A 25133-nucleotide genomic window follows, 5' to 3' on the forward strand; every position below is an offset into this window, starting at 1 on the left:
GTAAAAAAAAAAAATCCTATTTTGTACGGTAGGATTAAAAAAAAAAAAAAACACTGGGACTACTGGCTTAGATATACTGGCATGTAAAATCCATCTGATTGCTATGCCTGCTCAGTTGCTAACAAAATGTGTTCCCCTGTGGACATCAATTTTTGAGAAACTAAATTAATGATGGGGTGATTGGCTAGGCTTAAAATGACCCATGAGGGCAGTTAGTCTAGTACTAATCTATATTTTCTATGATAGTTAATAGTACAAGTAAGAAATTTGCGGTATGTTTATAATATATGGAACAGCTTGCAAGTAAGTTTCTATAACACATTTTGTTTTGCTGCAGTCCTTTAATAATTAAAACAAAGAATAATGAAGCACAAGGTTGTCCATCAAGGCAATTCTAGTTCTGATGCATGACTAGAGGGGTGCTCTTATTCAACAGGCCAAAAACTTACTGCATTAGAATTACAGTCTCTCTTGACTGACACAAAACATGCTAGGGTGCCTGTTGATAAAGTCATATCTGGCCATTCAATAAACTGTTATGATGTACAGCAAGCAGCAAGAGAATCAGAGCACTGAAAATGGTCAACAATTTTATAAGATTATTGCACTTGTTTCAAAATTTCAAGGCATTAAGGTTGCATGCAATACATTCCTACTTCTATGGGGCAATGACAAACGTCAAATAATTGTGATGTCTAACAGAAATGAAATGATGTAAATGACACAGCTTCAATGGTTTATACAGCACTCAGTGAAGAAGATAAGCTCAAATATAGGGAAAATTTTTATTTAGATATACTGATTTTCAGTCAATATTTTAGAAAGCATACATATTTGTTAAAATAATAAGAAAAGAAATGTTTTTGCTGTGACACTCCTTCTCTATTAGTTTCAAGTAACATTGTTCTTTTAAGTACAACAGCTCTTGTAACAAAATAATGGCACACTTACCAAGACAGTATAATGCAGCATGTTAAAAAGTCAAAATCAACAAGCCATTAACAAATTCAATTTCTGAAAGGAAATACAGTAAAAAAATGAAAAAACAATGAAAATATTAACAGTTTGTGAGTGGATTCACCACCACCATAAAGGAAAGCCCCACCCTCCAATGTCAATCATTTTTTTTCTGGAATCTTTTGCTCCCTGTACAATGACCCATATATTGTTTAATACACAGAAACCATTAAGTGCTTTGTATCTAATGCTCTTGTCTCCCTGCCACAAATCATGAAGGTCCCAACATTTTTCATATTCAAATTTCAGCTTTTTCAATTAGCCTTAGGCTGCACATAATTTAAACTGCAGAAGTGTGACGTCCAGCCTATCTGCCACTGTCCATAATTTTACATTCTGAGACTGTGTCTTGCTGAGGTCAATAAAGTGCTATAAAGCAAGCACACATACAGCTGTGTAAAACAATCTTCCGAAAAGATAGTTCTTAAACAAATATTGATATGAAACACAGAGATGAGTTACAGTGAAAAACTGCATAAACAAACTGGTAAATGCTCTCATTTTGGCCAGTGAAATGATGATCTTATCCATGTAACTGTGCAAAACTTAAAAAAATGACAAGCACCTGCAGTTTACCTTATTATTAGCTCTCTGAAATGTTAACTGTCGGATATGAATGAGTAAAACTTCAACAGTAGACTGACAACTATCATACCTAACCATAGCTGCAGAGGTTCAAGGGTCTGCTTTAAATAGTGAATGCAGTTCTACTATTCATCTGCTTTGCAATAATGAAGATGCAAAATGGACCACAAAAAGTCTTTCAGTAGCTTACAGTAAGTGCAGAATTGAGCAATTCAGTTAAAAAGAAGCCCTGGCACTCCTTTCACAGTGCGTTTAAGAAGACAATAACTCGAGGTACTATCAATGTAAATAAATGGAGCAAAAATTATGTTTAGGTCATGTTCACATTACACTGTCTCAATCTATATTCTTGGAAGAGGGCAGAAAGGCAAACACAAAATCACCTTAGTAGAGCGGTCCTTATGATGGTCATTTTGGGGTATAAACATTAAAATATGCAAAGAAAGATTGATTCTAATGTGTCAGCATTGCACAGAAAATCATGTATATTTCAGTTTTCCTTTAAATTGGAAAACGAACGGGGGGGGGGGAAACCCCTAAATGATGAATTCAGAAGTACCTACAAGTCTTTCAGCCAATTGCACGAGATTAAAACTCAAGTTTTTCGTAAGCCAGAAAAACTATACATGACCTTCAACTCCCAAGTGTACTGCAAAGTATCTCATTCAGAAGTTTACTCTCATTGTTTACATTAACCTATATACCAATGGCCACAAAAGCAAACCAAGACATAACGTGAATGATGGACTTTCTTCTTTAAGGGACATTATTCAGATGAACAAGAAAACCTGAAAACCTCCCTTGAAGAAAGGCAAATGCTACAGATGGAGTATTTTTACCTAGAAAAGCAAAAGGGAAAATTCTCTTTACCACCTAATTATTTCCACCCAATTAGGCAGAAGGGAAACTCTCTTATTGACAAGTGCTATGAGACCTTTAACTTTCATTCAGATGGGCAGAAGGGAAAACTCTCCTAATCCGTGACAAGTGCTTTTGGGATCTTTTAGTTCCACCCAGATGGGCAGAAGGGACAACTCATACTCAGAGACAACTGCCTCATATTCTTTTATTTCCACCTAAAGGAAGAAACTCTTATTAACTGACATGCCACTGGATAGTCTGTTTTCATCTGGGCATGTAAAAGGTGCTTGAATAAATATTTCATCTAAATGGTAACACAGCAGTCAGCACTTTCAGCCACGTGCAACATCGCAAGCCATGTGCAACATCGTAAGTTCTAGGACAGGAAAAGAACTTTAGAACAACACCCTAGCACATGAATAACTTACTTTGTGTCATATATGCAAGTCTAAAAGTTTAACACCCACAAATGGCCTTTACATAAAGTTATATTTATTTGAGAAGTTGGCTTAAATACCACAGCAAACAATCATTTGCACTAATTGGTAATGCCTGTTAATGGCAATTACTTGGAACTTTCTGTTACTAACTTTGTCATTCAATCTTTCAAATGGTACCTCCAAGAAGTTGTGTCAGTAATGACAATAACCACTCTGATGACCATTCTGGTATAACCTACTTAATCCAATTTAGGAGGGAGTTGGGCAGAGCTTATACTGAAACTGAATGGGTGCAAGCAGAACTAACCCGGAATGGGATGCCAACTCATCACAGGGCACAGATACAGTCTCACAGCATACATATCACTAAAACCTAAACAGAAAGAAAGAAACCCAGTTTCACAATTTGGATATTTTTTTCTGCTTATTAACATTAATTTAAATGTCATACTTGGAGCACAAAAAAGAACACTCAATTTTTTCAGCTAATCCACTTACAAGGGACAAACGTAAAAAAGGAAAGGGCAGCATTAAAAAGTGATCCATTGACAATGCGATATCTGTATTACCAACTCCTACTTCACACAGCTGGTGGCTTGTAAACAAATTAAATTTGATCTATATGAAGAAAGGATGGTTGTTATTATACAGTGGCTGGGGTGGGCTGTCAACCATGCAGACTTCTGCTATCTTCCAAACTTCTGTATTTACTTACAGTGTTAATGGAAATGGTTTGAAACCAAGCCCACATGTGAAATAATAGCCCAGGATTACACTCAAAGTTTTATTTTGATGTCATTTAGAACTGTGTTTTAAAATAAACCTTTCTGGAAAGAAAAATTTGCAATCTTTCTCAACCAGAGTCACCTTCTGAAGCATCAACAGCTGTTATTGTGGGCCTATGGGATGATGGAAGATTTTAGAAAGTGCTGGCACCAAGTAGTGAAAATAATCAATACACTCCAAAATTATCAGACACTAATTCTTAGGTGACTGTGGAAGTAGTGTGAAAAATGAAAACTGCATCAAAATGCTGAAATAAAGGGACACAAGTGAATATCTTCCGAGTTCAAACTGGTTAGAGATGTGTAGTAACAAATGCTGTTTACTGTAATGGGAGAAAAAATGCAATGTTGACATCATCATCATCACCCCTAAACTAGACACACAGCCTTGCACATGCACCCACATACACCGCGGAGCACGTATGCACATGCGCGCACACGCACACACAACCACTCCTCATATGAAACCACTGGATCTTCTCACAGAGTGCAGTTTAGCAACACCCAGAAAGTCAGCAGTGTGGAGGGTTTCCATGGATGGCTAGCACACAGATTTATGCATTGTCCAGGGCAGAAAACACAAGGTGTTAATGCAGTGACAATCTGCCCCACATACGAAGGGAGAATAAACTAGATACAATGTATCACAAGTAACAGGCAGAGACAGAAGGTGCCATACCTCAATTCCTGTGGTAGAAAGGCTTGTGGTGGGCAGGCAGATCATCCACCAAGGGCCACCATCAGACAGTAGGCAGACTGTGCTAATCTAACAAGTTTCTCATTTTACTTGCACAATAGATGTGGGTTCTGTACTTTAGGAGATGAAGGCACACTGGTAGTAACAAAGATACCATAGGACCCAAAGGTGACCAGTGACAGATCCAATACAATACAGCTTGAGGATTGCAAGGACATGATATAGAACTATGCAGAGGGATATGAAATAAATGTATTTAGATAAGGGATCTGTACTTTGACAGAGATGAAGGCACACACTGGTAGTGACAAAGAAACCATAAAACCCAAAGGTGACCAGTTCAACACAGTATAGCTTGAAGACTGCAGGCACACATCCAGGGGAGTGTGAAATACATATGTGTAAGTAGCATTTAACAGTATTTTTCTCTTAATGTGGAACTGAAAGCCAATCATATTCTACAAGCAGGGAACCAAGACTGAACAAATATGGCAGATCTGGTACAGAACAAGCTCCTGTGAAGAGACAACCACACACTATCCTGATTACTTCCATGGCACAAATCATCTGTCAACATTTCCTACTAAAAAATGGCAAATCTGCGATAGCCAACAAAGAACATGACATTTTCAAAAAAAGGACAGCGTTCATAAAAGGAGTCCAACATGAAAGACTGGACTTTACATCTCTATCCTTTCCTACACTCCGCCTAAGAAACATGCACTTCAAGACTCATTCATACAAAATTCAGTATGCTCTACTGCAGATGCTATGTTTGTTTTATTTATTCTGACTTGCTAATCAGGTTTATCATTTTCCAGGAGATAGACAAGATAGTATTTATGTTAACTAGGGTATATTTAGCCAGGACACTGGGGAAACTCCCTGCAAATATTTTTATACAATGAAAGGATTGTATGGAATGTATGTTAGGAATACTGGCAGAATAAAAGAAAATTATGGGACTCTAAGAAATAAAAGTAAAATTCAGTAATACCCAAAATTAATGCAGTGGCATAAAACCATTTCATATCACATGATGCTAGCAAACGTGTGTGAAAATGGTTTCTCTTAGATCTGCACACCTGCCTCGCTAGAAACATATAAATAAATACAAATTAAATTGGCTGTGAAACACTGTCAGACAGAAACCTACAGTCTGCAACGAGTCTTGCACAATTTAACAAGTGAAAAGGATAAACATATATTTTCAAAAACAGATGGACTAGCACAGCAAAGTCCTAATGTGCATTACAGATTAACAATCCATTTTGCCCAGGCTTCTTTCAAATATGCCTACTCACCATGGGGTGAATGTCTTGCAAAGGCTCAATATGTTCTGTATCAGACACCATACCAAATGCATACATACTCAGTGAAATGTGAAGCATGCTTTTTATAGGCTTACAAAAGGTATACTGTATATAAAGTAGCCAACAATTACTGATAAAGTTTTCAAGAGGGTGTAAAAACTACAAATAAAAATAAAACGCATGTCAGAATCCTCAAGAATTTGCATGCGGCAATACAGAATATTAAATATGTACAGAAAGCTTCTCCACAAAACAACCAGACCACAAACACAAGCCATGAATACGTTTCTGCCCTCTACCACAGGGAGTGAAATACTTTACAGCCTTATTCAAATTATAAATATGCCACACTGATGAAAATCTCTTAAATCATTCAGTTGACTCCACTCAGCTTTCCTACTTGCCTACTTCCCCCCATTACTTAAAATGCTGAATCCATCTGTAAATCAAATTTTCCGCCGCTTCTCATACACCCTACAGATGCTGCTTTCACTCATACAATGTCACTCTTAGTTGTGGATTTAATGATGCTCATAAAAAATGATGTTTAAGTGTACCTGAGCTGTACTGCTCTGAACTCAAAGGTGTATTAGTTAGCACAGTCAAACTAAGTGATCATTGCATCTGAAGAGAGAATTCCAAGTGTACAACTTATTTCAGTCTGTGCGGACTGATTTTATTATTTTTTTTAAATTTTCTTAGAGCACTACAAAAGTGCCAAATGTGTAGGCCACATTTCATACATTCCGAAGGCCAAACTGTTAGCAATACAGTTTCCTTAGGATAGAAACTAAAGATCCAGACACAAAATAAGAACCAGCATTTGTTGCCTTAAGAATACACAGGACCTCTCTAGCTTGCATCATATTGTGGGCTATTAGGTTAGAATGATGTACCTTTCAGTCAGGTTCTTAAAATAGTTCAGAAAGCTGAAAATGTTGTTAAAATTGTAACTTTGATACAAGCAATGTGGGAATACTAAATACTTTACTATATGTCTGGCAATGCAAGCCTAAGCAAGAGTTTAACATATCCTTTAAAGCCCTCACTTATAAATGCATTCACTGCCTCTAGAGGTGGGCTGATTACTGCATTCTATGACAAAAATCATGCAAAGGAAAATCCAGTGACTGTCAATTCAGGGGGAATTTTGAAAAGGTATTCAGAAATTTTCATCTACCCTCTTGAATGTGCGAATGCTACTCTTTGTAAGGGGGGATAACTGTGGACTGAAGTCCAAGGGATCAGCAGGGACATCCTGAAAACATCTAATAGGTGATGAAGTCAGGCAGTGAAATGCAAGGGCAGCAGTTTTTGGTGGTGGTGGGTGGTCTGCTGTGACAGCTCTTGGCTGGTAAGTCACTGTATCTGGACACAGCAAGACAAGATGGGCAGCAACAATCATTAAGTAAACACCAAAACTAATATCTGACCCAAAATGCTATACAACACTGCTGAAAATTTTCAACAGAGCAGCACAATTCAAGCCCTATGACTGCATGGTAGTTTTAGACATCTGTCTAATAGTTCAAAAGTCTGTCTTGATGGAAAGATTATGCAAAACAAGAAGAGCATGCATCATATGCACACGAGGTCAAAGATTTATTTCAGAAAAAGTCCAGTTCAAGTGCTTAGTGCATTTTCAGATTTCCCCGAATGAACTGGCAATGCAAATCTACAGCTTCTGAAATAATCTCATGAGCATTTGGGAAGACAGATACAGAGAGTAATAGGCAGCAGACATTTTACTATAAATATACTCTATGCACTGAAAACAATACAACAAAGAAAAATATGTTTGTTACACAAAAAATTAAGGCTTATTTATATACAGAACAAAGCAAGCACCTTAAAAAGACACCATCAGTCTGTAACATCTTATTTTGCACAACACACACTTGAATGCTCCTTCTGGTTACTCCTTCATATTGTGGAGCTCGACTGTAACAGGTGGAGGTATTTTAAAAAAAAAATTTCTGTTTTATTCTATGCATATATGTATATACACACATGCATTAGCTAAGGGAAAATTTCACCGGCAAGAAGCATGATTCAAGATTAAGAGTCAGAAACAAAAATAAGTTTTCTTTCCATTCCCCCAACAGGAAAAAAATATATGCTATCTGATTGAGGAAGATTCAAAGCTACAAGAGGGAAATGCAAAATGGCTCCAGAATGATGCAAAAATATTTTACTTTTCTCTGCAGCTCTTTATTTCAAATGGATTTGCTGCGCTGAAAGTACTCGAGTTTTAAGCTGAAAGAAGGTTAAAAAAAAGTGGGGAAAGACCAACAACATCCGTATTTAAACGTGTTTAATAAAACAGAACTTGGTTTTCATATTATCTGATAGATGACCAAACCCAGTTTTGCTGGATGCTTGTTAGTAATCCCCCAACTTCAGAAAAAAGTGCAACCTTACAAACACCACAAACTAAATAAATAGTGAATTGCTGGTTTTATGTTATGCATCTGTTAGCCCTTAGCAAGCAATCAGTCCAGATCTCCACAGCCTTGCCTCACTTCTATTCAGCCTGGACTCGAAGGTACAAAGGCCCTTTGGTTGACACTGGCTGGCATGACAATGGCCATTTTATTATGCAACTATACACAATTTAATTTTACCTAATAGGATGACACTGCAAAGTAGTTTCTTCCTACTTTGCCACACTTCTGAAATTAAAAAAATACTATTTTTAAAACCACAAAACTAACTTGGATAAATAAATAAGAACTTTTAAACTAACAATTTCCTAGTGCAAGATTCTGTGCATTGTCAAAAATTCATGTCATGGCCTTGGTGAAATTCATAAAAGTGATGACTTATTACTTAGCAGTTCTGCAAATATGGCCCTAACACAGAAGCTTAAATTGCAAAAGTTTTCTCCTTCTGTTCAAGTATTACATATGCTCCCATCAAGAGTTAAGTTCATTGTCTCCAAGTTTTAATTATTTAGCACGTGTTAGCTTGTGCTTTGAAGTCTGTTATCCCGATATCTTGGATCCGGCAGATGGCTTTGGAAACTTGGCAAATGTTAAGCATTATGGAAGATTGGCAGGAGTTCATTTCATTTTCTGTGCCCACTTCATGTCATCTGCTCTAGGTTTTTCACCAGTCAGTCTTTCAATAGCATATTCTAGATGTTTCCAAAACTGTATCTTCTCCAAAGGATAGTTCAGCCAACCTTTGTGGTCAAAGAACAGGCAGAGTATTAAAACACAACTCTTTCAAGTGGTTAACAGATTTACCATGAATTTCAGTTAAATAAGCAGTATGCATTTACTTATATATATCCCCAAAACATGAAAAGCAAACATAACAGTATTAGAAGTCACTGTGCTTCTCCATTTACTTAGTTATTATCAAACATAGCAAACATTTAAATATCCTACTAAGCTCACTATACCCAACATGGAAATAGAGGAGCACTGCTTGGCACACAAGACCATAAAACCTAATCCAGCTTCTAATGTGTTTAGTTTTCTGTGAGAGTTTAATTTTTCTACATATCTAATCTGCACTCTGATCTTCACTATAATGCACTCAAAATACCATTTTACACCTTAATGGTATTTTGACCATTTGTTCTCAGCTTTTCTCTGCTTGCATCCACTTTCTTTTAAATGAAGAGACACTGGGCTCTTACCCTTCAAATACCCATGTTGTGCATTAAAAGTGTGAAGCATGCAAATGTGCAGTAATACACAACCAATGCAGGTGGTGCTCTATGTAAATATACTATAGAAAAGCAGGGCCTTCTAAGCACAGCCGTAAACCTGTAATCTACTAAATGTAGCTGCAGTTCAGTTCAGTGCTTAGTGGGGCAAATGGATATGTAGGAAGTAAAAATACAATATAGTTGTGTCATCATTCAACAGTGCTCGGTACTGAAAGATTATTAAAAAAAAAAAAAAAAAGGTTATGTACTTACCATAAAGTTAAATCTGTGTTGTCCATTTTCATTCTTCCTTAAGTGATGGGTCTTGGATCAGAGATGGAGTCGGTTCTATTAGATCCTTGGATCCAAACTGACAAGATCCTCCCTTTATCCATAATGCCCCACCTGGCTAACATACCTCAGATTGAGTTTGCTGCCCATAGGAGAGAGTGGGTAATACCTTAAGAGAACTCAAGAAGTTACAGGAATAGAAAAAGAGCTGGAGCTCAAACATGGAACAACAGTTCCCAAACTGAAACACTCAGGCCTATCCAGGAGCAAGGGGAAGGGGGTTAGGAGGGTGGGAAGTTGAAGAAAAATGAAAATGGACAACACATATGTAACATTATGGTGAATACATAACATTATGAGTACATAACATTTTTATGTGATGTTTTCATTTTTACTCATTCCTCAACTGAAGGGATAATGTCTCCAGCTAGATGAATCTTGGGAGGACCTCACAGAAGAATATTTAAGAGTACAGTGGAGCTAAATGCAGCTCTGTTCCTGGAAACAAATTCCAATTTGTAATGAGCAATAAAGGTATGAGCAGTGGACCAAATGGCAGCTGCACAAATTTTATCTATTGAAGCTCTTGATGAAAAAGCTGAGAATACAGCCACAGACCCATGGAATGAGCTCTAGAAGGCTTAGGCAAGGACAATCATCTTTTACTACAAAGGAGATACAATCAGTTAACTATCTGGCCAGTGTAACTTTGTAAACTGACTTGCCCCATCTGTCTGAAAAGGATATCCTTGGTATGATGGAGATAAAACTAAAGTTGTCAATATACATCCTAAAGATGGAGCATGTACTCTCCCTTGTTTGAAACATTTGAAAAGAAAACCAGGAGGTTAATGACCTGGCTAATATTAGACTCAGAAGCTACCGAAGGCAAAACAAAGACAGGTTTGTCCATAAGGACATCCTATTTTTGTGGAAAACCAGATAAGGAGATTTGGATACAGCCTGGAGTTCAGATACAGTACTTGTCCAACTGATGTGATAGCAACTAGAAAAATGTTTTTCCAAGTCAAAAATTTGAGGTCTGACCTGGCTGATGATTCAAAGGAGCTTAGGGTAAGAGCATGAAGCAAAATAGTTAAATCCCAAAGAGTAGCACCCTTTAGTGGAGGTCTAACTAGAAAAGCTACTTTGTGCTAGGCTTTACATAATTTAGAAGAAGCTAAGGAAGAATTATTTTAACCTACATGGAAATATGAAATGACAGCCAACTGGGCCTTAATAGTAGAAAAGCTAGCCCCTTCATTGAAAATTGAAGGTAAAAAAACAAGTACAGATGATACAGGGACATACAGGGGATCCAGATCCCGGTTAAGGGCCCAGAACACAAATCTCTTCCATTTAACTTTTGTAAATCTTTCTAGTAGAAGCTTTTTGATAAAATAACAAAACATAATGGACTGCGGAGGACAGCCTGGGCTGTCTAGCAATCCGTGAAACTGGAGAAATCATGCAGTCAGTTTGAGGTCAGTTAAGTCTGGATGAGTCATATCCATAGGGTGAGACAGGAGGTCTGGATTGGGATCCAGTATCCAGAGTGGATGTAGAAGGTGAGGCCAGAGGAAGGGGAACCAAATCGGGCAAGGCCAAAAGGGTGCAATAAGGATAACTATGCTATTTCACTGGTATGCTTTCTGTTAAAATTTTGGGTTGAGAGGTAATGGTGGGTAAGCATAGAGAAAAACGGAGGGCCAATCATGGACTACAGCACCTCTCAGTGACTCCCGCTTTGGAGGGATCAGGGCAAAGAATCTGCTGCACTTGATGTTGAGGGGAGAAGAAAACACGTGCAGCATAGCTAGCCTCATCGATGGAAAATTCACTTTGCCACTTTGATATTGAGAGACCACTCCTGAGGCATCAGAATGGACCTGCTTAGTTTGCCCGCAATCACGTTGGCTTTCCCCAGTATGTATATTGCTATTAGAAAGTGGCCAGAAGATATCAGCCATTGCCACACTCTCAGTGATTCTCGACAAAGTGGATAAGATTTGGCTCCTCCCGGTTTATTGATGTACCAAACTATGAACATACTGTCTGAATAGCAACCGTCCCAGAGGGGAGTGTGTCTTGAAAGGCCTGCAACACTAAGAATGTTCTCATTTCCAGGACACTGATATGCATCCTGGCCTCTTCTGGAGACGACATACCTTGGACTTTCCTTCCTATGTAGTGTCCTCCCAGCCCAGTTGGGAGGCAACCATGGTCACCATGGCCACGGGCAAGGGAAGAACAAATAGACTGACTTCAAAAACTTTGTCTGAGTGAAGCCATCAAAGAAGATATCTTTTGCAAGCTTGTGTGATCCTGTCTGGGGTAGTTAAAGGCTGAAGAATGGACCACTGTTATAACAGGGCCCAGTGCAAAATTTGCATGGGAAACCTGGCTAAAGGGACTAGGGTGATAGCTGCTGCCATATATCCCATGGCTTATAAGGTTAGTCATGCTGGAAAAGAACAATGCAGGATTACTTTCTTGACCTGGGATATGAATGTCTGGATTTGAGTTGAAAGGAGAGAAGCTATCGTATGACTGACTGTGTCCAGATGAGTACCTATGAACTCCATGTGAGATGTGATTTGCTGTAACAAACTTTGAAGCCTAGATGACGACACAACTGGAGCAAGTATTCCCTTGCCTGTAGGAGAAGATGCCTGGTTGGAGCAGTTAGGAGCCATTCATCTAGGTACAGAAACACTCGGAATCTCAGCAATCTCAAGTAAGCTGCTACCACCGCCATGCATTTGGTGAACACCATGGGGGCTGTGGTGAGACCAAACAACAATGCTCTGAACTGGTAATGACTGCCTCCCAGCAGGAAGAGCGGACATCTTCTAGAGTGTCTATTTATTTTGATGCGACAGTGCACACATCCAATCATCCTTTCATAGTAGGGGCAGAATAGCCTGACCAGTGACCATCCGGAAGCTTGAATATTGCACAAACTGGTTTAGTTTGCAGAGATCCAGGATGCATCTCAAAAGTCTCTCGTCTTCTTTGGCATGAAGAAGAATCTTGAGTAGGTCCCAGATCCTGTCTGGTCTGGGGAGACCTGGATGACTTTTCTAGCAGCGTTTCTATTTCTAAGGCTGCTGCCTCCCTCTGATTAGGTGGAACATAGCAGATTCTCTTCATTCTTGTAGGGGAATTTGGGAAAATGGTATGATATATAAACTCTGGATATAATTCTCTGCACCCAGGAATCTTTTGTTATGGATAGGCCAGACTCTTTGCCCCCCCCCCCCCCGATTGCCCCTAGAGGGCAACATCAGGCTGCCTTTCAGGGGTGCTGGTAGGACTTTTCTGAGAAAAAATCACGGAAACCCTGGTTCTGCGGGCCACCTACGCTGTAGGGGTGGCATCTTCCGTTAAGAGTTCCCCCTCTGCTCCTGGGAGAAATATCCCCTTGCAAGTCCTGACAAGGACCCTGGTAGACTTAAAGGACTCTGCAAAGTCATATAGGCACATCAAGACATGTTTCCTAATGGCTATGTCTGAACCTGCTACCAGTGGGGTACCTTCTGCCATATGGGAGGTCAGCTTCACGAATGCATTAGATATAGACTGAAGGGTGGCTAGCTGAGGGGAAACTCTGTTTTGGCCCTCTACAGACATGGACCCAGAAAGAGATTTGGAGATTTCTTTAGTCAAACCTCTTTTTTTTTTTTTTAAATCTCATAAAATGTGCCAAAAAATTCAACAACCAGAAGTATAAACATGATTATCAAATCTGTCCAAGGCCACAGCTCCTTTGCTGGGAGGGGGGTGGTGGACAGAAGAGCTCTTTTTTCATGTCTCCTGCCACAACTATGCCACCAACTGGGACCTCCCTGCTCCAGTGTCTCCTGTCCTTGGGAGGGGCTAGAAATGTATCTAGATGCTTAGGGATGGGCTCTACAGTATCTGGTTCCTTCCATGCCTGGTGAGAAATGAGGTCTCTAAGTTCATCAGTTGGGTTGGGGTTGGTAGTAACCCAAGATGTAGCTGGGGCAAACCCAATAGCCTCCAGGAACACCAACTCCTCTTGGGAAGGGTTCTTGGAAGACCAACCACCTTTTTGTATTAAGAGTTCAAGAATGTCTCCAAATGAGACGTCATCAGGTGGAGATCTGGGGGACCCTTCCCCTTCTTTGAAATCAGTGTCCTTTGTGAGAGATTCCCGAGGGTGATCCAAGTGTCTCCTTTTGCATGTTCTCTTCTGAGGGACCTCATCAGTGGGATGGCCTGGTGAGGTATCAGAAGTGTTGGGGGAGTCCTGAGGGACTGAATGGAGACTTGAATAGGCTGGTTGTCCCAATGGAATGTAAGAAACAGGCTCAGAGCAAAGATCTGAAGGAGGTACACTGATCTAATCTGACGGGGCTAGGGATGTCCTTTCTCTAGGTAAAGAGAAGGCCATCTCCAAATCTTGAAGGCAGAGCAGTTAGGGGAGACTGAAGCTGATGGTAGTGGAACTGACATCTCCTGAACTGCTGGCCTCTGTAACCCTGTATGCGCTCCACCCAAAGATGGAGTTGGTCCTGAGCTGGCCAGAGATGAGCCTCCAATAACGACGGAATCCAATCTGTTCCTCCAAATCCAGTATCAACTCTTCGGCTTGGAGCCGAACAGCTCAGGGAAGTGAATGGAATTGAAGAACGAACAGTCTTTGGATCAGAGGGCTCTGAAACAGCAGGTTGAATAGGAGGAGGAGAAACCAAAGGGGGACTACTGACAGGTAGTCTCATGGATCCAGTGGGAGACAGAGCCAGGGATATGCCATCTGGATCAGAGTTCTGTGGAATTTCCTCATTACCCTATCCACTTCAGCCTCAGACAAACTCCTGGAAGACCTGAGAGAAGAAGTTGTGGATGGAGGTCTAGAATGCTTGCAAAACGGAGCTCTCTTCCTAGAGTCTTTGTTGATAGCAGCTGAGTAGTCGGGCTTCCCTTTTTCAATTTTCTTTGAGGGGGTCTAAGCCCCAGCTGAAGCACAGGAAGAAGTAGTGGAAGGGAGAAGGTCATTCAATACAAACTTATTTCATCTGTTTGAGAGTGCCCTGGAGTTGAAGCCAGCACATGTAGAGAAATCTGCATCTAAATGGGCAGCGCGCCAAAGCAGTTTATGCATTCCTGTGGACATCTGAGTTAGGTGTATTATGCCCACAGGTGATGCATTATTTGAAACCAGTAGGTTTATCAGCCATCCTTGCATACCTAAGAAAGGAAAGGTCACAGAAAATTTCAAACAATAAAGAAGCAATTTTTTATTTTTTGGTAGGAGTGGAAAGAAAAACTACCAACAATGGTAGACAAAAAATACCCTAAAAAGGGGTAGCAAAAAGACATAAGACAGCAAAGTACCAGCAATGGTACTAGAAAGAAATACAGAGTATTAGTAAATATCACAAAGGTAGACTAGGAAAGAAAATTTACTACAAAAATGGAAGAAGGTGACAGAAATCAGTAAACAGACCATCAGGAATAAACATTTTCAAAGAACTCACTGTTTAACTTAAAGAAATCATCAACAGCTAAAGAGCGAAAGGATCTGTGCCTGTAGAGATGTGGCAGCAAACATATGTTAGGTGGGTGAGGTATTATGAGTAAAGAGAAGAGCTCAAGAGTTTGGATGAGAGGATATGACAGCAGTGGCCAAGTTGGATCCAAGACCCATCAATTATGAAATGAAAATGAAAATATCAGATGCAATGTTATGAAGATAAACAACTAAACTGAGCATTGTATAACACAACATCAAACAGCTTCTTAAATCTAATATTCAAAGTGGGCCACAAGTTCAGTTTTACAACTGTGAGTCCACATACTTCAGTTAGCTGACTGCCAGTGCTGAAGTACTTTAGGTGGCATGACTTTGGTTCTGAAGATTTCCAAAGTAAACTCCTCTCCTGTACAGCAGCATGTACCTCAGCCATTCCTGAACACTTATTTTGTGCATTCATTTATTTTGTATAATGAAAAGAATGAAAAAAAAAACAGACTGCCATCTCACACTCTGGCAGTCTCATTGAATAACTAATTCAAACCATTATCCATTTCTTCTACCAACACTACTACCATGAACAACAATGCAGGTAGTTCATTCTTCCAATCCTGAGCTCAGAACTGAAGTCAGGCAATTAATCTACTCGAGCTGGTAGGAAGATAAAAAGGGTCAAACTTGAACAGTCACAGTATCATCAAACACTGATTAAGGAAAACACAGAACTGCTGATAATCCTGATTGCATCCTTCTTTCTACAAGTCTGGAGGTAAACTTCTGTATTATTCGTTTGTTTTTTTTTAATGCTAAACGCCTTTATCGAATTATCACTTGTGACATAAGCAAATTTATATTTATACAAAAGTAATCAAACTATTAACAAATTAGCATTAACAAACATACTTCATATATATTGCTATACTTCTGTATTACTTGTGAGCTGTAGTCAACACCAAGTACGTTACTGTAAAGAATATGGCAGAAAATCTGAACTCCACCCCCATGACTGCTCTTAACCGGTAGAACCAACCTGCAAATATTGTCTCAAACACTTTCAAGCTCACTGTGACAATGGTTTAAACTACCATCACTTACAGATTTGTGCAGAGTCTTTGTTTAATATTTGTAAGGTGTTAAAGCAGGAATCATTTTTAGAAGACACAAACACAAACCCTCCGCTTGTAGCTGATAGCCAAGCTACTGCCTTTACCACCACAGGATATATATACTTCTGGATGTTTTACTTTTTATTTATCTAACATTTATTAACTGGGAAAGTCCAACTTGGAACAAAGCCAATTTTCAGTGGAGGCCCGGGGAGAAACCCTCCAGATGCATGTTTTTGTAACATGGGAGGAAACCGCAGCACCCGGAGGAAAACCACACGAACGCAGGAAGGACATGCAGACTCCGCACAGAAGGCACCCCAGCAGAGAATTGAACCAGGGAACCTCGTGCTGTGAGGTGACAATGCTGCCGCCACACCACGGCGCCACCCAATGTCTTAGGAATGCAAACACTAAGCAATCATGGCAGCCTTGGGGGTTTCACTTTTCTTATACCCTACCATGTGGTAAGTTATACAGAATTCTTACAAAACAGAGGCTTCTAGATGATACTGCACAGCATAAATCACAATGACTACAACCTTATGGGCTCCCTTCTTTCTCTGTATGCAATTTACTGTACATATTGAGGAGGACATTTGGTGCTCTCACATGATCTGCATCTGATATATTAAGATCTGGTGTGGGGGGGGTAATCCATTTTTTATTACACAGTGTGTTTTCAGTTATAAGTTATGTATCTAATTAAATTAAAATCTGCTCCTTCTGGAATGTTAACACTAATTTTATTCTGCCTAATGGATGCCACTACTCCCCGAATATACAGCAAACTATCAGCTGCTAGACCTAATCTTTGGTCTCCAGGTTGGAGTAGTCATTTTACCTGGATGTTTCAGTCTTTTATTATCTAAACAATACAGCTTTACCTAACTAGATCACGGTTTCTGGGCCACCAATGAAGTGTCAATTGTATTTAGAAGATCATACTCAGTTAAAAAAACTAAATCGCACACAAATCAACCATTAGAATATTTCAGCTTCATCTGTGTGCATATGTGTCTGTGTGTGTGTGGATGTGTATATGAAAATTCATGCTTTTACTATGGCTACTTGACTACTGATCAAGGTCGAAACAGCAACAGACTGATTCTCTAGCCCAATAACCTAGACTGGAAATATTTCTGGCTTGCCATGATAAATGCTATGGGGAACTGGTAACTTATACCTGCATTCCCAGGGAATTGTGATGTGTGTATGGGTAATGATTTGTTTTGTAAGAAATTGTCATGGGTAAGGGACATTGAAAAACACAGAGTAGCTGGACAGAGGCCTGGGGAGCTAAGCAAAAACCACAGCATGATAAATAGTATATAGGAATCACTAGTCTTCGGCTGGATGTTGAAAGCCAACACCCAGAGCAGCAGTGCATAGTTCTTGCTTTCGGCTAAGGCCTAGATATATTTGGTGATTAGGTCGAGTGCTAGTGGTATGACTTTGCCAGACCATCACACTGGTAGTGACCAGACTATCTTGTGGGTAGAAGAGGGTTTCCAGTAGTCATAACTCCTGTTCTTCAAATTTCCAGTACAACAGTTGGTTGTCCCTTGCGGGATTTAATTACCATCAGTGCCAGATTGGTCACCATGTTCCATGACAGTGGTGGTACTGCAAACCATCAATGCCTGACCAGTTACAGTGAATGATTGTGTCTTTCGGCTTTTCACGGTTAGGGGTCGCCACAGTGGAACTCCGGTCCGCTAATGATTGGCAGTAGACTTCTACGTGCTGGCTTGCCGGGCCTAATGCAGAACCTTCAACGAAGGAATGCCCATTCACGCATGTCGCCACACAGAAGACGCTCTGAGAATTGAACGAGCAACATCTAACTCTGAGGTGACAACGCTGCCGCAGCACCACCACCGCAGTCTCCTGACCAGTTACAGTGAATAAAAAGAAAAAAGTATATTAACACACTGCTAACTTACCTACCACTCAAACATACAAGTGAATCTAGTAATGCATAAATATACCAATTAGTTTTACAGTGATTTACAGTGTACTAAACTAAATCGTATACACAACATACAATATATAAAAGTCATATATTCAGGGAACTACATATAGCTTAAACAAATAAATAATTTTTCACTCTGCTATACATGTTTTCACAAGTAGCAACTCAGAATAAGACAGATTATAAGGTTTTCTATGATTCAGAAAGTAAACAGAAGATACAGATCTAGGAAACAGTTGAAGGTCATGGACAGTAAGGGAGAAGAAAATAGAGTGGAGAACAGGGATCAGTACTATTTGTGGGCAAAAGTTAGGGTAGGGTACCTGTGTGTGTGTTGTCCATGTCAACGCAGAATGTATTTTGACCGTTCTTATTAATTTGAACATAGGGCAGTGTCCAATTTCATAAATATCTGTGTAACAAAGGAAAAATACTAATCTTTTTTTTTTATGTACATTAATGAGGAAAGTCATTACCAACTACATTTCATTAGCTTATCTTTAGTGCTATACTATCAGATCTATTTAATTATATGTACATCCACTTAGTCTGTCCATACGCCCACTACTGTCTGTTAATGTTTAACTTTTAGATCTAGATTTTAAGTATCCATAGTTTAAACCTTGGATGTCATTTAAATTGTTTTAAAGCACATTGTGGTCAAATGATCTGTTATACTGTTAAACTTGATCTCTTTAAGGAAAGTGCACTTGATTTCTTTGGGAGACGAATGCCTCAATGCTGGGCTTAGCACTACTATCTGTACAATGATATATTTTGGCTCTAATTACCTGATTTAATTAAATTTCTAATAAAGTCAGAAGCGTTTATAAAAAGATATGAATAAGCTAGAAAGATCGCAAAAGTATTGCTGTCCCAATTTTATTCAAACCCAATGTAGCTAAATCATTAACATGATGAACGCTGCAGTTTAAATATGATAACAGGGAATATGGGGGAAGTATAACGTGGCCTCCATTCACTGATAGAACAGTGCAAGAAAGCAAGTATTAAATTTTAGGTTCTACCGGGTTATTTTAACCAGAGTCAGTTACAGATGAAGTTTGTAACAATACTGTGGTGAAGCACTATATAAGGAGAAGACAAAGGGGGCCATAGAACTGTATCTGTGGCAAAATAAAGTATGCTGGCTAGATTCAGCGAACGCAGACAGAATATTGTATATGATCATAAGCCTTAAGGTGTCTTGCAAAAGTCAGTTAAATAATGTATTATTGTATACTAAAGCCCATGCTTTCTACATCCAAAAGTCCAGAAAGGGTTTTCAATGTTGACTAATACAGATACATTCTGCTTTAAACCTCAGCCAAACCTTGCATTAACAACAACCTAGTTCTACTTGTTGTGAGGTCTGACTGGAGAGGTGAATACAACATATATACCTGGATAAATGCTTTCTGGCAAATCTAAATCAAGCAACATCAACACATTTTAAGATAGAGCAAATATCGTAGCTTTGAATACCCCAGTTGCATCCCCTCATTATTTCTTCTTTCTGCTAAGGCAGTCTGAACAGCTGAGTAGCAGAAAGCACTCAAGCATGAAACTGCTGTTTGGCTTTAAGGAGCTTCATAAAAACTCCTCCTTGTGTCATCTTTATAACAGCTTATTCAGGCTTTTAAACAAAATATTTCTGCAGATATGACAATGCTTTGCACTCATCTCTGACTCAGAGCCAGTAAATAGATAAATGCATTGTTTCTGTTTACAGTCTTATAGCTGCTGTGAAATAGGGTGACTTTGCTGTATGGTCATACGGGGTTAGACACAATCAGTCACTAATCTAATGTTAAGAAAAATCCTTTCTGTCAGAACTAAATACATTTGCTGATGTATACTATATGTCAAAAAAGTTATTTTTTATTACTGATACTTTAGAGCAAGAAGCACATGTGTGTGTAGTAAGTTGGATTTTGGAATGTTGAAAAATTTTTGTAAAGTAGTTAATTTTGTAAATAGTGTCTTCTTATCTCTTTCAGATATTTGTAGATTGTGGTTATAGGGTAGAGATTTGAGAGAGGCGACTGTCACCTTACCTTATCTTTGTTCTAAAGTTTCCTCATTCAAGGGAAACAATCCTGTTTGCTTTCACTCCTACTGCCTATTTCTACTTAAGATAACTCATTTCCCTGTAAACTCTTCTTACTCTAATAATAACAGCATGACTCTCTCATCCCACTGGTTACTTAGATAAATGTTATTGATACACTCATGGAATATAAAAGGGTTGCAAAATAATAAAAAAGAAATCTAGTTTTACATTTAATCCAAAAATCTTCGTTTGAAATTACTCCTATACAAGAAACGCACATGACTACGGCCCAATGGACAAATGATGCTAGAAAGAAATGGATAAAACAACTTGTAACGGCTGGTGACAGCATGGTCTCCAAGGGGGTAACAATAATAGTTAAAAAATCTTTCAAAGGTTCAATTACATCCTCTGGCTGGGATCCAAATGGAAGCTGGTGTTACCTAACATGCTCTACTCCCTCCTACAAAAAATAAATACTTATATTAAATGTTTATGGTTCCTGTATACATCAGTCTTTGTTCCTATACGAAATCTTTTCGTTCACTGAAAAATTCAACAATCATCTACTGATCCTTGGTGGGGACTGGAACACTACAATCAGACCGGAATTAGAGAGAACCTGTAAAACCAATAAACAACCCATAAATACTACTAAAACTTTGAGAGATATGATGGAAGTCTTTAACTTGTTTGATTCCTTTTGAACTCTTTAGGAACGTCCCCAACATTAGTAACTACACATTCTTCTCTGCCTACCATAAATCCTGGTCCAGGATAGACTTATTTCTAATATCAACTTTTTTGCCTCCTATGATATAATATATAGCAGTGACCCCAGAACTATCTCTGACTATGCTAAAATTAACCTACAACTAAATATATGTAAACATATCCATCTGAATTCTATCCCGTCAAATTGGTCCCTTAATCCAAACCTCCTGAACAACATGACTCTCCATACAGAAATTCATGAATTCCTGTTACAGACATTTACCTCCTTTGAAATGTCTGCTATACCTCTAGATATTCAATGGGCGGCTGCCAAAGCTACTTTAAGACGTATTCTTATTCAAAAATCGACTATAATTAAAAAACAATCTAAATCCCGCACTTTGGTGCTAGAAACAGAACTAAAAAAACTAGAATTAGAACTCCAAACCAAGTTCTCTCCTAACATTGAGAAGCAAATATCCACCATTCAAAAACAACTTCACGAACTACACCTTAATCAATACTCACTTATGGAATCCAGACTTATCCACAAATATGCTGAATGGGTGCAAACGCCTTCAAAAATCCTGGCTAGGATTATAAACATCAGACCCCCACCTACTAAAATAAAACATATTATTCATAAGGGTTGCTCCTATTTCACTGATAAGGAAATCATTCAGGTCTTTCAGGAAGTATATGAGGAAATTTATGGTCCCCAAACACTTGAATCAGTAGGCAGTCAGGACTCTTTCCTAAATGAATTACACTTTCCAAAAATAAGTGATAATCACTTTAAATTACTCAAGGTACGTATAACCTGGAATGAAATCTCATTGGCCATAAACAAGTTGAAACCAGGTAAAACCCGAGGCCCAGATGGCTTTGTGTCAGAATTCTATAAGTCCTTCAAGCAAACACTTGCCTCCATTCTTGTTAATGTTTATAATTACATTATTTAGTCTGGTATATCAGATTTATATCTCAACAATTCCAAGACCATTTTTATACCAAAATCAAATGATAATAACATTAGCACAAATGACTACCGTCCAATTGCCCTAATTAACATTGACATAAAGATTTTAACATCTATCTTAGCAAATAGACTAAAAAGCATATTACCACATATTATATCTCATAACAAACTGGGTTTCATGAACAACAGACATGTTTGGGATAACACTAACCATTGAAGCCATAACATATATAATAAATCACGACAAATCCCCCAAATATGCTCTATCTGTTGATGCCCAAAAAGCTTTTGATCGGGTAAACTTAAAGTTCCTCTTTAAAACCTTGAAATACTTCTCCATCCCTGATGAATTTATCAAAATGGTTACAACCCTCTATACTAAAGCCTCCACTATCCTCAATATAAACAAAAAAAAAACTCCATGCAAATTCAGATTATAAACGGTACAAGACAAGGCTGTCTGCTCTCACCCTACCTATTTAATATTTATCTTGAAGTATTATTGCTAAAACTAAGCCAAAAAACATTCCACCACTCAATATACTTGTATAAAATACAAATGAATTATACTGCCTTTGCAGATGATTTAAACATATATTTAGAACTTCCCTCAATGGAACTTAAAAAAATTCTAAGCTCAATAGACAAATTATCACAAATCTCAAATTATGCCATCAACCCTAACAAATCAATAATCTTTCCGCTAAACCCCCTTGGTCATAAATAATTCTTTATTCCAGAAACATCAATCAAAGTTAATTATTCCCTAAAATATTAGGATATAACCTTTGCTCACCCTCAACAAGAGCTAATCAATAGTAATTTGTACAAAACATGGTCTAAAGTCACTGAAGATCTCACAAGATGGAAAAGTCTAAACCGATCTCTTCTCTCAAAAGTAGCTATTATAAAAATGAATATTCTCCCCAAACTTCTTTTTCACTTCTCCGCCCTTAACCTAAACATTCCAAACACTTTTTTCTCAAAAGTAAATGTCACGCTGGGGAAATTTTTGTGGCACCCCAAAATGCTAGAATCAGCTACAACAAACTTACACTTCCCAAAGATAGAGGTGGCCTGGCCCTTCTGGACTTTCTAACATATTACCATATAATTATTGCCAGTCGTATTATACACATTGCTAACTTCCAACAATCAAACATGGACTGGAATCCCCTATGGATAAAAATTTATAATGCACATATAAAAGCGCCCAATCTCAATCCTACAGCAATTCTCTTTCTTAACAATAAAACTCTTAAAGAACAAAAAATTCACCGTATATTAATAAAGAACAAAAAATTCACCCTATATTAATAAAAAATATCAATGGGTTTCAAGCACTCATAACATCCCTTGGCTTGCGACAACTCTCTAGCGATGGCCCAACCAATTCATCTTAATCCAAATCTCAAATTGGGTAACAACATGCTAAATCTTGATAGTTACCCTCTCATTAGGAACTGTACAGTTTGGGACTTCTATACAGTCAAAGACTTACCATTTAATGACATTATATCCTCTTTGGCAGTGAATAAAAAATACTATATACTCATTAAACAAATACTTTACCTAATTTCTTTGGTCACTGACATGAGGCCAGTTTCCCCACCGGAATACCAACTTTACCAGACACTAATAACCCAACTTTTATCAAGGTCTAAAATGTTATCCAAGGTCTATAGACTAGTAACAAAAATAAAACACCAAGACAATATATTATTCTCTAAATACTGGGATGGACAAAACAGGGAAATTACACTTAGCCAAAAACATGATGCAATTGATGCAACAATAAAATTAACCCCATTCAAAAAACTAATTTATACTCAGCTCATGATAAACAATAACGCCCATCACACACCATCTTTTCTAAATAAAATTAACCCAAACACCTCATCTCTATGCCCAACTTGCCCTAATTCTGTTGCAGACATACTCCACATTTTCTGGTCCTGTAAAAACGCATATAAACTTTGGTGCTCCTTAAGAGTACGACTGGAGAAAATGGGATATATGAAGTCAACTCTAGCATGGGAAATGGCATTATTAAATATTTACCCATGTTCATTTAAATCTGAAACTAAACATATTATTGTGACTGTGTGCGCTACTCAAAACTTACATTACTTTAAACTGGCTAGACAGAGCCAAAATGTCCTGGAAGGACTTCCAATCGATGGCTGTTAAATATGTTTTGGCAAGTAAACTAAAGACAACAAGCAAAAAGAAATTAAGCTACTTCCAGAAGTATTGGAGTAACCTCCTAGATGCTCTCAATCAACATCCTACTTAGGTAGCCCTTCATCCCTCCTCTCAGTCCCCCGGGCCTCATATTATTCCCCTTGTCTTCAACTCACCTTGTTCATGTGGAATACTAGTTCTGTGGTAAATACTTTCTCTCTTTAATAGCTATCTCTAACAGAACCCTTGAATGATTATATCCATCATGACCTCCTACGATATCTTCTCCTACACTTGTGCAGGCACTATATTCTAACTTTCTTATACTAACATCCATTCATTTAGTGACAAGTCGTATGTATATATTGTATATAGTTAAATCAAATGGGTTTTAGGCGTACTGATACACCTTCACACACCTGCATAAATAATTACCGGTCAGTAAACTTTTTTTACATCTATGTTAGCGAATATCCTACTCACTTGTTTAAAGAAGCCGCGGTGGTACAGCGGTAGCATTGTTGCCTCACAGCAAGAGGTTCTCCTGTTCGATTCACAGCTGGAGTGCCTTCTGTGTGGAGTCTGCATGTCCTCCCCGCGGTCATGTGGCCTCCGAAAGACATGCGTGAATGGGCATGCCTTCGCTGAAGGTTGGGCGTCGGGCTGGCAACTCGGCACCATAAAAACTCTACTGCCAATCATTAGCGGACTGGAGTTCCGCTATGGCGACCCCTAACCGGGAAAAGCCGAAAAGACAAACAACTTGTTTACAGAAGGTACATTTTTTTTTTCTTTTTACTATATCAGAACTGACTATACTTGTTCCTAAGCAGAATGTATGAACATTTTTCACTTTTGTGTTCTGAAACTATTTGCATTGTGTGACTTGTATTTGTGTCTCTAAAAAAAATGCTAATAATAAATCAGATTGCAAAAAAAAAAAAGAATGTTTCAGCTTCATAAAGTGTGTTATAT

General features: G+C 38.4%; 1 protein-coding gene across 1 annotated transcript in view; it reads right to left on the bottom strand.

Annotated features, from left to right (window-relative positions):
• Positions 1-771: 771 nt before the first annotated feature.
• The window catches only part of LOC122816875 (plasmanylethanolamine desaturase-like), a gene marked incomplete at its 5' end in the record, with an annotated part of 99114 nt that continues 74752 nt past the window's right edge, over positions 772-25133 (bottom strand). The window contains 1 exon segment of the mRNA XM_044089945.1: positions 772-8882. Within this exon segment, the coding sequence (XP_043945880.1) occupies positions 8761-8882 (122 nt within the window).

Source organism: Protopterus annectens, chromosome 12.part0 (assembly GCF_019279795.1).
Source record: "Protopterus annectens isolate FY-2018-M chromosome 12.part0, PAN1.0, whole genome shotgun sequence".
In the NCBI taxonomy this organism is placed as follows: Eukaryota; Metazoa; Chordata; order Ceratodontiformes; family Protopteridae; genus Protopterus; species Protopterus annectens.